This window comes from Athene noctua, chromosome 19, assembly GCF_965140245.1.
Source record: "Athene noctua chromosome 19, bAthNoc1.hap1.1, whole genome shotgun sequence".
Lineage (NCBI taxonomy): Eukaryota > Metazoa > Chordata > Aves > Strigiformes > Strigidae > Athene > Athene noctua.
Window position 1 is genome coordinate 3448694 of NC_134055.1, and position 15353 is coordinate 3464046.

Here is a 15353-nt window from a genome sequence, read left to right on the forward strand (position 1 = left end):
TAAAATATGATAGGACTTTCTAAAAACACGATCTAAACATGCAGGCCAACTCATTTGTGGCAGAGCTAAAATTTTCTCTAATGGAATGTGTCCTTCACCATCCCTGCAGTATTACAAGACCTTCCCTCTGTCTAGAAAAGCAGGCAGGCTTCCCCCCACCCAGGAAATGCCGAAGTTGTCTGTTCCATCAACCAGCAGGAGGCATCAGAAAGACAGCTGTCATTTCTACAACCACTCAAAATATTTATCTGTAAAATCAGTTAATCATTATCAACTGAAGCAACAAGGCTTAGTGACTGCTTCAGTTCCAGATTTCCTGTCCTGTCACTGCAAACAATCTGATCAATGGAACAATTGAAAAAACCTTTCCTTTTACCAGGTTAAATGCAAACAAAGCCCCAAAAATACTACCACAACAATCACTTCTTTGGCTATAATTTGCTTTATCTTATAAGGAATGATGATCACTAACATCAGCAGAACTTCACCAGTGGAGTACTCTGCCCCATTTCCTCAAATGTAACATCAAAAAGACCTGGAACTAAAATTAGGAAAAGGCCACATAAATTAAACAGCTTTACAACAGATAAAACATTTCGGGAAATGTAAAACTTCTGTTTCCCCGTTATGAACTTCAAACACAATCACATACTTTCGAAATGGTCATGTTACAAATGCAAATACAAACCTAACACAACCACCTTCCTGATACTAAAATACCATGAAAAAAGCAAATCCTATAATAAATTCCACCCAATTAAATCTAATGTTAAAGCATATACTTGAAATACCTGTTAATTTATTTGTAGAGTAAAGCAATAAGCATAAATAAAATTAGCTGGATTCCCAGGAAGGTATCTATGGGCCTGAAGTGAAAACTGGTTCCTGGTAAATCTGCATCTCATCAGCAAAGCCTGCCAGTACACCTCTATTGGTATATCTTCAAATTCCTCAGAAAGGTCATTTTAGCACCTCTGTGGCACTAAGCCCATGCTTAAGTGCTTTCTGGAATGAGGGCCCAGGATCTTTATAATTGAAATAAGATTTTTCTAATTACCCATGCATTTGGCAAAGCCATGTCACTATGCAACAGCATTTTACCAATTACTGGCTATTTACACCCAGTCTTCTGCTCTCCAGCAACTGCTTTTCATGCTGTTGGCAGATTTGCCAAGACAATCAACCTTAGTTTTTCTGATAAGGTTAAAAAGCTCGAGGCAATCAAATCTCCAGCCAGGCTATTCTCATCTTTTACTAAAATTTAACATTTGAAATATCCAAGGTAGGAGAATTAGCTTCTGCAAGAAAGAAAAACAAAAGTCCCTTGTCTCTGTGGCACATAAACGTTAACTCTCAGAATAGAGAAAGGATAGGAAAAATGGTGAACTGCTTGCTTTAGTGTACTCCAGAGTCTATTTCACCAACCACTAATGCAACAAAATGAGGATTTGACATGCACTGAACCAGAGTTCAAGTTAACTTCAAAGCCCCTTGTATCATGATTCACTTTTATTCTGCTGACTTTGTTGTTCAGGGTTTCATTAGCAGTGCGTTTCTGAACTCTTTCAGTCCCTGGATCCCTCAAAAGAAAGGTTCAAAAATTAACAGCTGCAGAGCTGATTTCCAAATTCTACCTTTTCCTCTATGAGTACAGAGGCAGAAATAAGCAGAGAAGAACATTTTGTATTTTTTGCAGCTTTTTTCTGCCTTACGATCAACTCTTGCTTTCCAAACCACTCTCCCAACCATCCATATTTCTCTATCCACTGAGCTCCACAATCCCTGTGTTCCAGCAAGGCAGGTACTAAGAGATTCAGCACAACCTTGATTTCAATTTCAGTACAAAAGCAAATCATCAACACCGCATTTTACCCACACAGTCCAAGGCAAAAGAATGAACAATAATTCTGTGTGGACAACTTTTGCCTGAGAATAATCAGAAATTCAAAGAGGATAGTGCATCTTCTGTGGAAAGGGTTTGCTGCCTGAATTCTCTAAAGAGTTCAGCAAATCTCTTCTGAGAATTTGCATGTACCCCAATTTTTCAGACCACCATCTCTTTGCTCAAGTTCGAGTTGTTTCACAGGGAAAACAAAGGGCATGACTGATAAATTCACTTTCAACTACAAAAAAATCTGTTCTCAATAGTCTCCAATCTGATTCCAAGAAGAGATTCCAACCTGTTTCAAACACTTCCTGTCCAAGGCTCTGAAAGCATTTTATATATATGTTAACTAATTAATGCTTTGATAAAATAATGCTATTATTATTTGTCAAAAAGGCAGAAGCATGTGAAAGACAAAACTGATTTATTTTAGGCAAAATTTCCATACAGAACTTCATCAACTAGGGCAGTAAGCCCCATGAAGATTAGCACATCATTCAAGAGCATCACATAACTTTTCAAAACAGAATTTCAATGCTTCCCTTTGAGTCAAACAAGTATTTTTAATTAGATCAATACCCTCTGGATCCCTCAAATGAACAAAACTCAGGTGACTGCCTTGTCTGAAGCATACCTCTGTTGCATTTTATCAGTAAATTGCATTATCAAAAGGAATTAAAAAGAGTTTCCTTACTTGGTCAAAGAGCAGCACACAGCCAGCAGGGCCTCATGATCCTTCTGTCTGATGTTGTTACTGACCATGAAGTCTAGCTCTTCTCGAGCAGCTCTTAGCTGATTTTCTGTAACACTGTAGCTCACTGACTCCCGAGCACAGTCCTCGATATTATGGGCTTCATCTAAAATGACTACTTGGCCTTTTAGGTTAATTTCCATCTAAAAAAGAAAATTATTATCTAGTAAAACAGAGTGAAAGACATTAACGAGAAACAGCAACTAACAGGATCCTGTTAAATAAGTGCATATTCTGCATCATGGTGCAAGCAACAAAGTTTTTTGCTTTTTGATCCAATTTCTGTAACCTAGAAAATAACCGGGGGGGGGGGGGGTGGGGAAGCATCTTATTTCAGCCTGGATGAATATAATCTGAACCTACTACACTCTCCATAAACCAAACAATTGTGAAGTTTGCAGGAGTTTCTTTTCCACTGATTGAAAAAAACACAATGTGACTGATCAGCTAGGGTATGAGACCAGTGGAAGCATTACTTGGAATACAGAAATGCTTCTTTTGAAAAAAGAAAAAAAAAAAAAAAAAAAGAGGGGAAAAATTCTTTAACCCAGGATTTATTCTGTAGATAGTATTTTGGATATAAATCAGATTTCAGTTGACCAGAGCCACTGAACATTATGTTTTTAACTTCCCTTTAACTTCAGTTATTGCAATCTCTTCTTACAAATATACTTACGCTCTCCCGTATCTGTGGGTCCAGGAGATAATTGTAAGGACAAAATACAATATCTGCGCCCACCATGAGTTCTCTGGCTGCAAAATATGCACAGGCACGAAGCTTTTTTCCAAGGCTCACTAGATCTTCAATGTCCCAAGCCTGATACATCCTATGTGCAGCCTGCTGGGCATGGTGTTCACTGAGTTTATGAACACCATGGTAGTAAAGACAGGACTTGCCCTAAAAGCAAATAAGCGTAGATAGTTAGCGGTTACAAAAAATAATGAAAAACAAGTAAGCTTAAATCCTCCAAGTTGTTACATGCATTTGACTATTTCCTGGAAACATTTCTAACAGCTACTTTTTATGTCAGATAATAATGAAAAACACATCATGTCAGAAAGAAAACAGGCAAAACAGGACACTTCCTTCTTCTTCAACTATAAAACCAAAGACAATTTAAGTCTTACTAAGAATGTTAACCTAGCAGTCATAAATATTATTGCTGTCATCATAAATTTTTTCAGTACTGATACCGTGTATCAACATTTTCTAACAATTAATATTTATTTTAAACCAAATTACCAGGAGGCATTTAACCACCACGGTATGAAGAAGTAAAAAACGTTACTAATTTCAACTGTTCAACCCCCTTTCATTTTAATATGTTGAAAGGAATGTTCATTTTCTGAAACAAAATTACTCACATGTTTTCCATCCAGCAATTCCACACACATTTCATTCCTGTTACTACCACTACTAGATACCACTGGATGAATACAGGTATGATCCCGGCTAGAAAGAATCGTCATAGGGACACTGGAATACATTGTTCTCTTCAACTCTCTGGTAATTTGGGATATTTGCTTGTGTGTTCGTGTTCCAAAAAATATTTTGGGAATGAACAACCGATCTCCATTTTCCTTCTTCTTTGTGTTACTAGTATCTTTATCAGTTTCTTTTCCAGAAGAACAGGAACACTCAGTGCAGGGGCCAGAAGACTGCAACCCAAGACAAAAAAAAGATTAACAAAATCTCACTGTAAAATGAGCATGCTAAATCTACTTATGGTCTATATAGAAAATGCCCTCTAGGATAGTTCAAGATTGCCTGTTCAATCACCAGGTTGGCCTATCCAACCGCAAACAGTTTAAAAATGTTAAAGCATACACACAATGTCCTCGTGCCTGGCTATCTTAAAAAACTTCTAGCAATCCCTAGATACAAATTCATCATAACCCAATGATAGAAAGAGTTATTATTCCAGTGGAGTATTTACACATAATGTAAATAAACTTCTCCCATTAAAGCATCAGCATAAGGACACTCCTGTTACAGAATGAGAAGTGTCCAGCACCTTCAATGAACCTTGGAACCAGACACTCAAAACAATGACAACGTTTTTCCTTAAAGCAAGCAGAAGAAATCTAGACAGTTTAATGAAATCTGTTTGCAGATAAAACAGACTACATCATATACACACCATTAGAAACATGTTTGCCATGCCATTATATCAAAGGCCATCTAGCAACTGTAAGAATAAAAGACACATAGGAAATAATTCCAAATAGAACCTAATCCTGTAAAATATTTGTTAAAAGCCAGGGTTTTTTTCTTCCTGAGAAGCGCCATCTTTCATAATACAAAATACTGGAACAACTGTCATGAAATTGTAATAATTAGTGTGAGAAGACACATAGAAAACAAATAACTCACGAGTAACCATGTCCACAGACACCTCCCATAAAAAATAATGAATTCTTCTAGTGTAAAAGAGTTTGTATTTGGTTTTCAGGTGATAGTGCAAGTAACAACATGTAGTTGCCCGCTCAAATACTCCTCCCTCCCCTTTTAATTGTAATCAGTAAGATTATCCATTATAAACAAATGCTAAGTCAGGCCGTGTGTTACACCACAATTCTGGGGATCAAGCTGTCTTTTAGCCTCCACTCTGAGGAAAAGCAAGTTCGTATTACCCTTGGTCCCACTCAGCCTTGTCCGCCATTAAATATTACAATACATGATAGAACGCCTGTAAATGTAACCCTTCTGGAGCTGTCACTCACTGGGATAAAAGGTTCACTGATGTGCCAAATAAACAGGCCCTCAAAGCAGATAAAGTTACACCCATGCTGGAATTGTTACACTCCCCTCTCAGGTTGCCAGTAACAGCAGATTTCATTATAGTGTGCTGCCACATTAAATAGCCAGTTCCAAATATCCTGCCTTCTATATTGAATAATTACTTATTCACTGAAAGGATAAAAAGAAGAGTTATGAATGGGGCTCTTGTCAACAGCCAAGCAGGAAACAGCTGACATATGGTATATGTTACATATGTGGCAATACTCAACTCCGTTTGTACTCACAGAGAAAACTGCAATGCAAATTGTACCTTGATATTTCTATCATCTATGTTCTATTTTGCTCTTTGAAATAATGAAAAAACACATTACCATGCTAACAATTAATATAACTGATGCAATTACCGTGCAGGGCCTTTAAGAACGTGTTTATCTTTTAATTCAAGTCAGGCTGTGTTTACAGAGGTAAAAAGAATACACGGAATTCCAAGATGATACCACACCACTAATTGTTTGCTGCTAATCCTAAGCCTCGCATTTAGTTTGCCAAATAAAAGTAATAGAAAAATATTAAGACCAATAAAACAGCTATTTTGCAAAAATTGTTCTAACAACAGGAAAATGCAGCTCAAATAAACATATACATAAACACGAACAGAAAGGTCTTCTATGATGGGTTTTAAAAAAAACAGGTTGGTTTGTTTTTATGAAAAGAATTTAAAGTGTTCTTATGTGTAAGGCTTATAAATTACAGTATTTTACAGGTGGCTTTAAAAGGATTTCTTAAAAGGTTTGAAATTGGTATAATGCTGGCTTTAAGTAGCACTTTAGCCAGTATTCCAGTTTTAAAATGGTACCTTTAACTCTGAAAAAAGTTTAATAAAAAAAAAAAATCAACATTGAGAAAGTTGTAAACTCTGGCTGATTTTATAGTAACTAGTAAGAGTATAAAGCTGCCTGCAGTAGCCATAACATTTCTGAAAGCCACAGACACCATTAGCTCAAAATGCATAAATAAATAGAACTTTTCTTAGAAGGTCCTTTATAGTGAAGAGACTTTAAGAAAATGGTTAAAACATAGTTTAAAAGTTGAGTTCTTTGTGTTATTTGCACATTATTCAAGTGTGTCAGTTTGCACTTGAATTCTTTGTCGTCCTTTAGAAAACGGTTTGGCTATCTTGAATTTTTTTTTTAAAACCAACCTATTTTAACTCTGTATTTCTATAAAAAGAACTTACTGTCGATATCACATAGCAAAATCTAACGTGGTGTTAATCTCCCATTACTACAGCAAAAGGAAAGAGAATACTCTCCAGCTGAACAAAGTGATCACTCCAACATGGCAGTTTCCATAGCAGTGTTGCCTCAAAGTATAAATTTGTAGACTCGTAACACAGAGATACTGGTTAAACTAGAATAAAATTAGAAAATGGTTCTATTTATTTATGAAAGAACTGGGGGGCAGGGGCTGAGTAGAGATAATTAATATTAAGGCAACAGAAAAGTATTTCATAATTCCCTCTGGCTACAGAATTAAACCTGTTTTCAGCTGTTTGCATCTGAGATAGAGTATTTAATTTGGGAGAGGGGAAAAAAAAAAAAAATACTCCTCTACTTTCTGCAGTATTTAATCAGAAACATCCAGTAACAGATACTGGCTGAGATCAGATACCAGACTATATGGACCTTAGGCTAATCCAGCTTGTTTTTACTTCTGTCGGGGGATAGATAAAACAGCCTATCACATCAATATTTATATGGCAAAAACGTGGAAGTCCGATTAAAAAAGGAATAATCGAGTCTGCCAACCTGTCCTACGTGTAAAATAGAGCTAAACAAACACTGAGGCTGTGATCTTTGAAACACAAAGAGATAAGAGGAGTTCTTCCTATCTTCATCTACATTTCCCGGTTACAAAGCCATCTCAATGATGCAGCCGTGAATACCTCTTGTGTGAAATATCACACAAGCACAATCTAGTAAGATATCAGCAGTGACATTAGCAGAGCTTTTCAACTATTCCTTTATAAGCTCTCAAAAAGCACAGTATTCTGCTGCTGCTGCAGCCTCTTGATTAAAGTACACAAAGCAGCTGTTTATCCTCTCACAGTAACCAGCAGGTGAACCCGGTTCAATATTTATCACAGGCTTTCACAGATCACTGCTAACCAAGCAAACGTTTTAATTAAGCTGGAACTTGCTTCAAAGAGCTCATTCAAAATGTCAATCAGCAGGAAAAGGATCAGATACGGTGTCAGGTGAGAGCGTGTAATACAAATCCACAACTTTCTTCATCCCATCGTGGTACATTAGCCTATTCTGGAGTCCAGACCCTGATTGTAACAGGCTGCCAGTCTCCTGGAATGTGTAACAGAAGTCACTCAAACTCCATTGTGAAGGTTGTAAGCAATATGTTAAACTGCAATGGGCTAGCACATTAAGACAGATTCTTTTCACAGTTGTTTTTTGATACCCCAAGTGTTTGTTACACTACTCTCCATTTACTGTTTACTTTTTTTACCTAGTATAAATGGGGATTCCTTAACCCAGCTGCCCCAGTTTCTCAGACCATATGCTTTGACAGAAGTAATCAAGAGAGTACCCTAAGGGTATAATTTCTCATTTAAACTCACACTAGAACTGCCCTCTCTGGCAAGAATTAATACAGAAGGACAGAAATGGATTCCCAGGCTCCGGACTGAAAGCAGCTAAGAGCAGGCAGTCACCTTGGGCAGAAGATCCTCACCCGCTGGATCTACACTGGGCAGCACCTCTCGTGCTCTTACCACCACCAATCCATTCTCTTGGGCTACAAAAAGGACTTGAAAAGAAGCTAAATTTGCTCTAAGCACAGGATTGACTACAGTAAAGCACAAGTTATATAAAGGCAGGGTTATCTCATTGATTAAGAAAATATATTAATTGCATTATTGCATCATCCTAAATATATAGCCATTATGGTAAGTGTTGAACATAACCTCAGCTGACTTTATTTCATAAGCCACACTAGAAAAGCGTTTTTATACCTAACAGCCGATGCTGTGATGCTCCTCACATCTTAATGTAGCTAAGCTGCAGAACTACTAATGATAAGTAAGGCCTTACTTTCTGCAGTTGTTTCTTGATAGCAGACAAGTTCAGACTGCTAAAGTAAAACCATCACGTGAACATAATACCTTGTTCTTTCATTCTTAAAAGGAAACTTCTTTATAAAGAAATGTTCTTAAAAATAAACTTTAACAAAAAGAAACACTTCTTTTTAGGTTACTTCTTTCTAAAGTAGTAGTGAACAGTATAATGTGTAAACTTTGACTAGTATACTGTACTGTCTATCTGCAAATTCCAACCCATGGATAGCACATTATAAAACACGTGTGTACAGCTCTACTACACATGTAATTTTTGTAACTACATGTAGTTACAAAACTACTGTTACAAAAATTAAGAGTTTTCATAGAAAATAAGACTATGATTCAGTATTTTATTACTTAACGGTTAGTTGATCTATACTAAAAGTTTTCGGTTTTCTTCACTACGTGAAATTTCTACAAGATGTAAATCAAGTTTTTCAGAACACCAAAGTACCAAAGAAAATTCTACAACCAAGGAAGGAAGAAAGATCTTTGTATTTCAAAGTCAACAGCACACTCTGCTGGCCTTTGTGTTTTAAACCATCAATTGAAGTTCAGTGGCACAAAGCAGTTCAAATCCTACAGAACTTTCCAAAACTAATAAAAACTACTTCCCATCAAATGACCTAGAACACAGATTCACTTCTGTCAAGAAAAGATTTAGCTCCCAGTGTCTTAAAGTAATACCAAAGCTTTTGGCTTCTTTTGTGTTTACAAAGGCATGGTATACTGGAAAACAGCTCTTGAAGTTAAAACACACACTGATTAAAATAAAAGCTAATTTAGGACATACAAAGAACCAAGGGCTGTTAGAAGAGGTGGAAAGAGAATTGAAACACTTGGTGAAACCAACCATGTTTCCAAACAGGCATAAAACCCCCTGTACTTGGAAGCTGAGTTACCTACAGATGGGTGTTACCATAAAACAACAAAAAATTACATTGAAAAGGGAGAACGTTCTTTGCCTTTTGAAAGGAGAAAGTAGATTTTTGTACTGAAGAAAGAAATAAAGGTCAGACCTCATTCCTTTCTTATATTTGTCTCAAACACACTATTTCCTGATTTCACAGCATGCTCCTATATCTTAGTATTGACAAGAACTATTCTGCCACAGCCTTTGATAAGCATTCACAGGAACCACGTCACCCACGTAATCTGGCATCTGACTCATCTCTCTACTGCCTCAGATTTCTTCTTCTACCGGTTTTTCTTCAACAAACTTTTGTGTAAAATGGGTAAGATTCAAACACCAAGAATATAAAAGCTGCAAAAGCATCTGCGTCTTTGTATCTCAACTTCTTATGTCATACTTCCGTTATGGAAAATGGTAATTTAAAAAAAAAATTTAAATAAAAAAATAAAATAAAAATCAAGCCCCGAACGTAAATCAGTCACACACAAGATTTTTCCTCTTAATCATATGCAATATCTATTACTCAGTTTTTGTTATAATATATTGTAATGATCAGCTCCAACTTACTCCATACTACTTCAGGGTCTGAAAGGCACACATTCATATTAAATGCTGTCTTTCGTTTATTACATATGCCACAAAACAATGAATGGTAAACTGAACAAAAATCTACAAACTCTGATGTCACTTAATTTCCACAGCCCCAATTTCAAGTTCTTCCATAATGTCATAAATCTACTATAATGTAACACACAGATTTATATCTGAATTGCTGGGTCAGATTTTGTGCTGTTGGGGAGCCAAGGTGCAAGAGTTCAACCTACTGTTCAGAAGAACAACGTTCACAGAAATAATTGACACTTCACAAACCACATTGGCTAGCAGCACGAGGAGTAAAAGTCACTGCAGTTCTCACTATTGATAGTGACAATACATTAACTCAACTTACACACTTGGGAACCTTTACATTAGTCTGTAATTCAGCCGGAGGTACAGGTTTTTTCTGAAACTATCTTAACAAGCTGCATTTCATGGATAATCTCTATACAGTATTTTTTTTTTTAAAAATTGCTCTTGAACTAACACTCCTGATATAAAAGATATTACTATATTACTTACAGTTTGGGGAGAAAAAGTAGTGGTTTTCAGACTTTTTTCAGAGTGAACAATCAGCTCTCCATTTTTTCTCTGATTATAAACTTCTAAAGCATCAACTAGCTGCACTCCTTTTGCAAAACAATGACGTTTTCTAACCTGCTCAGGAAAAAAAAGTACCGTGTTCAAATCCACTGGACAGAAGCATGTGCTTACACTAGCAGTCAGTGATTTTGTTTCCACTGTTTTCCACTGAGTCTGTTTTAGTAACACAGTGCATCACTAATATTCGTTAACAGTTTAACCAAACCTAAGTCACACAAAAGTAATTTGGGAAAAGCGATGAAGTTTTAATTACAAAATTCAGTAACAACAACAACAAAAAAATCTGTATTTTTTGCTGAGCTTTTCCTCTTTAATTTCCTACTGCTACAAAACTGATAGAAATTATAATACTATATAGATAAAAGCAGAAAACTTCCATAACTAAAACAATAAAATCAAGCCATATTGATCTAAAAACTTAAACCAGAAGTAACCATCTGAGCAATACTAAAAGCTATTTACAGTCTGCATCTGAATACAAGCACTCAGTCACATGCTACCAGTGCTGACACAGATGAAAACATCTCAGAATATCACACTCCCCATATGAGGTCAGAGATAACTACATTTGACAGGATCTAAAACAGAACTCTAATACATTCACAATATTATTTGTATTTCTAAGACATATTTGCAAGAGCGCCTTCAACTCCCGCTGTTGAAAGAATAGACAAGAATCTCATACTTTGACTTAATAGTACAGATCAACTGGGGATAAATCTACTTGATGTTTAAATATGCAAGATATAATTTAGGACATGGTATTATGAACAATTTAGTGTAACAATGGACTTCTCTGTAACAAGTAACAATAAAAATGAACAAAAACCCGTCAATCTAAACGATGACCGTGACGTGACTCAATGATTCTCTACGCCCTTGGCTGAAATGTTGATTGGTATCTGACAGCTTTGTTGAGTTATGCCTGGATTATTTTACTGCCAATAATCTTTGCTCACCTGCTGTTCAGTTTCTAAAGGACGAATCCTTTTCCTGTCTACTTGAAAATCATCCTTCTCACTGTCACATAGAGAGAGCCTTTTTTTGGCAGACAATTTCGAAGCCAGCGTTTCGTTTTCCTTACAGTCTGTAATTAAAAATACAATAAAATAAAAGGTTTGTCCACTACTAGGAACGCATTAAATAAGGGGAACATTTTAAAGATAGAATTTCCTATAAATACAGATGATGTAGGAAACAGTATTAGACATTTCTAGACTGTCAACCACCATTTTCATACAGATTTCCATGCAGGGTAGAATCACGTAGTACTTTCCTATTATGATGGTAAAAAAGGTCCCTGACTTGAAAGCAAAAATATTACATCACTGGCTACATATTTTACTTCCAGAACAGAGTTTTTGCTGCCTATGTACAAAGTTACCTGTGTTTGTTAACAGGTTTCCAGGTTTTAGGGAACTTCCCCGTTCAGAATTATTAGAAGAACATGAAGCACCATGATTCACACTTGTTGCAGCCTCGTTGCTCTTAGATTGGGAATGACACATGCAGCGACACGGTGGTGAGGGCTCTGGCTTTCTGTCTTCCTTTTCACATGACGATGTAAGCAGTGATTTCTCTGAAGGACACAGTCATTTGTCTTCCATTAAAAACTACTCAAGACTGTACATGAGAACTAAGACTTTCCAAACAGTGAAGATGAAAGATTTTGTTTAGGTCCAGCCATAAACCTTGTGCCTCTACAAAATCCGAACAAGCTACTATAACCCTCTGAAGAACTGCAGTGCAAAGAACCGTAACAAGTTGGAGAACTGAAAAATACCCCTCTTTTTCAATTCAGTTGCATAACTAAAATCCACAAGTATTTTCTTTCAAAGCTCCAACAGCCATGTAATCCCCTTATGATAATGGATAAACCCAGATCAGTATTACTGGCCATTACCATTTTATATTGCTAATAAACAATATGTATAATGGTGGACAAAGACCTGGCTAGATTCCTGAAACTGAATGTTTAAAGGCTGGTAAACAACAACAATTCATCATCATTTATTTTGGTGATAAAAACTGGGCAAACAGACCCTAAGACAACTTACCACGCAGAGACTGCTGCCATGATAATGCAGAGCAAAGTAATGCCAAGCTTTTGCCACTTCCTGTAGGACTCTCCAACAGACAGTGTTGCTTGTTATTTAAGCCCTTAACAATCTTTAAGGAGAATAACAAGAATAAAACCAGAATTAATAGGAAAAAAACAAAGAGGATGTCTTTAGCTAACCTAGAAATAACTTCTAAAAATGGATCAGGACACCTGCTGTCTTGCTAAAAAAAACAAACAAAAAAACCCCCCAGACCAAAACCACCTCCTCCCATAAATTAAATTTTATTTAATAATAAAAGCAGGTCAACAAGCGCCTAGCTGCATTTCTTTCAAGAGGAACATGCCTGAGTAGCAATGCTCAGAGGTTCACTTGCAGGGGCTGTGAAATGCTTTCCCGCTAAGAGCAATACCTGATGGGACTGGCTTGCTTCCTTTAGTCTTATGGAACCAAAACATTGAAAACATCTGTCAGACCAAACCATTTGTCCCACAGAGAAAAAGTGGTTAAAAATGGTTAAAACCGTTTAAATGTAAAGTCTAATAATTCATTTTTAAAAACCCTCCAAGAAGCGAAAACTTATTGAAATATTATGTTCTGTTTAAAGTACAGATGTTTTACTAAATCATTCCCTCCTATATACTTAAGAAATTATATCAAGTTTGTATTACAGTATATCTAGTTCAATAATCATATGTATTACATGTACTTCAGCACTGCCTAGTCGTGGGCCAGAGAGCATCGTACAGCACAGAGAACAGTAAGTTACAACTGAAATTCTCAGGATACCGAAGGCTCTGAAAACATAAGCTATTCGTTTAGCAAATGCTAATAAATTCTACTTACAGCATTCATCATTGCGAGTTGTGAAGGGTAAGCCTTGCAAGGGAATACAATCTTCACTCCCCCAATAGTGTATTCTGACACATCAGAAGACATTGCCACTTTTTCCTCCTGGTTACTTCAGGTTTATAACTGCAATAAAAAACAGTATTAACAAGTCAACACTAGCGAACAGGCAGAGCCTGAAACAACATATGGTACCAGACAAAACCAAGCAAAAACTCCTAACTTGATAAGGGGGCTAAGCAGTTTGGGGTAGTACCAGAACTGGCAGAAAGGAATTTATACCACACACTGTCAGTTTAGGCTCAGTCCTTGCTACACACGAGAGCAAAGTGCCGCCATCTGATGAGTAACATCAACCATTTAAATAAAAGTATGAACTCCACACATCAATTTCAGATTCTATTTCTCACACTAAACATTGTTGGGGTAAGAACCCAAATCCTTGGGGGAAAAGTATTTTAGGATATTTAATAACTAAAAATAACCAGGTTTTCAGTTCTGTTGGTCCATTAGCCTGAACTCCAAGACACTGCAAAATACAAAGACACAGAAGACAACTGTAGCCTGTACTGTTCGTTTTATAATAATGAGAAAATAAAACTGAACGCTGACTTTAAATCAACGCTTTTTCTTCCACTACTAATAGAGTAATTATTCAGGGGAAAATGAGGTGTCATCCACTTTACTATTCTGCGAGTATTACCTTGCATTTCTCTCACTCTGGATAATAAAAGAAAGTCAGCTTTCCTAACATGCTAAAACAATGAAATTATTGAATTTAAAAAAAACCGAAGACGCATAGATGGCTTTAAAACGATAAAAAAACACTACGTTTTTTAAATGGCAGGGGGTTTTTTTCTATAGGTTTTCAGCTTCTATAAAATAAAAGGAGCCATTTTAAATTGGCAGATTCCCTGTGATAAATTATACTCACTAACCTGCGTCTGTCGCCTGACTTTTAATGAGTAAACACATACATCAAAACCACCCCAGTGTATGGCATGATCCAGCTTCACCAGCAACTCCCTCACCAGAAAAAAGAAATCCTAGCGAGAAGAGAGCGCGAACGTGAGTTTACCTCCTACCAACAAGGTAACCGCACCCTAGTAAAATGCTTTTCCCCACACATTCCGGGCGGGTGGCTTAAACGAGCTTTGCCCAAGGGAAAACAACCGCCCGCCGGGGCGATGGGAAGGATTCGACACCGCCCAGGGGCCCTTCATCCCGCTCCGCTCCGCCCGGCAGCGCCTCTGGGCGAACCGGGGCCGCTCCCCAGAGCGCCCCCCCGACGCCACCTTGGCCCTACTCTCGCTCCAGCCCCGGGGAGAATTTTTTGCGCCTCTCTGGGGCGGAGGGAGCGCTGCGGCAGCCGCGGCCATCGCCCCGCCCCAGCCTACGCGGGGGCACCTGCGGGCGCCGCCTCAGCGGCCGGACCCCCCCGCCCGCCCCTTCCCGCCCGCCGCGCGCGCCCGCTCCCCTCACAGCCGCGCCCCGCGGAAGGCGACGAGCGGCGCCACGCGGCCGCGCACCTGCGGCCCCCTCCGGCGTCCGTCCTTCCCGCCTCCGCCCCGGCGCCAATCAGCTGACAGGAAGGGGCCTTCAGCCGCCAATCAGCAAATCGCAGACTGCGCTGCCCACCCCCCCCCCGCCATTAGAACCAATCACGGAGGGCTTTGCTGGCTTCCGGGTTGCGCTAGTTGTTAGGCAGCCGCGCGGTTCCCGGAGGGGAAAGGTTATCGGCAAATAGTTTTAAGAAGCGGCTTTTAGATATCGCCACGCACGGAAAGGCGCTGGGAGAGGCGGCCTCGCTCCTTCTGGGCCC

The 15353-nt window shown here is 38.1% G+C and overlaps 1 protein-coding gene across 1 annotated transcript in view; it reads right to left on the reverse strand.

Moving 5' to 3' along the window:
• The window catches only part of BRIP1 (BRCA1 interacting DNA helicase 1), a 62749-nt gene extending 48199 nt beyond the window's left edge, over positions 1-14550 (reverse strand). The window contains exons 1-9 of the mRNA XM_074922713.1: positions 14470-14550; positions 13529-13657; positions 12680-12791; positions 12007-12201; positions 11582-11709; positions 10542-10676; positions 4002-4295; positions 3313-3534; positions 2580-2779 (exon numbers count right to left, since the gene is read on the reverse strand). Coding sequence (XP_074778814.1) covers positions 2580-2779; positions 3313-3534; positions 4002-4295; positions 10542-10676; positions 11582-11709; positions 12007-12201; positions 12680-12791; positions 13529-13621 — 1379 coding nt within the window. The 5' untranslated portion in view covers positions 13622-13657; positions 14470-14550. The remainder of the gene's footprint in view (positions 1-2579; positions 2780-3312; positions 3535-4001; positions 4296-10541; positions 10677-11581; positions 11710-12006; positions 12202-12679; positions 12792-13528; positions 13658-14469) is intronic.
• Positions 14551-15353: the final 803 nt, after the last annotated feature.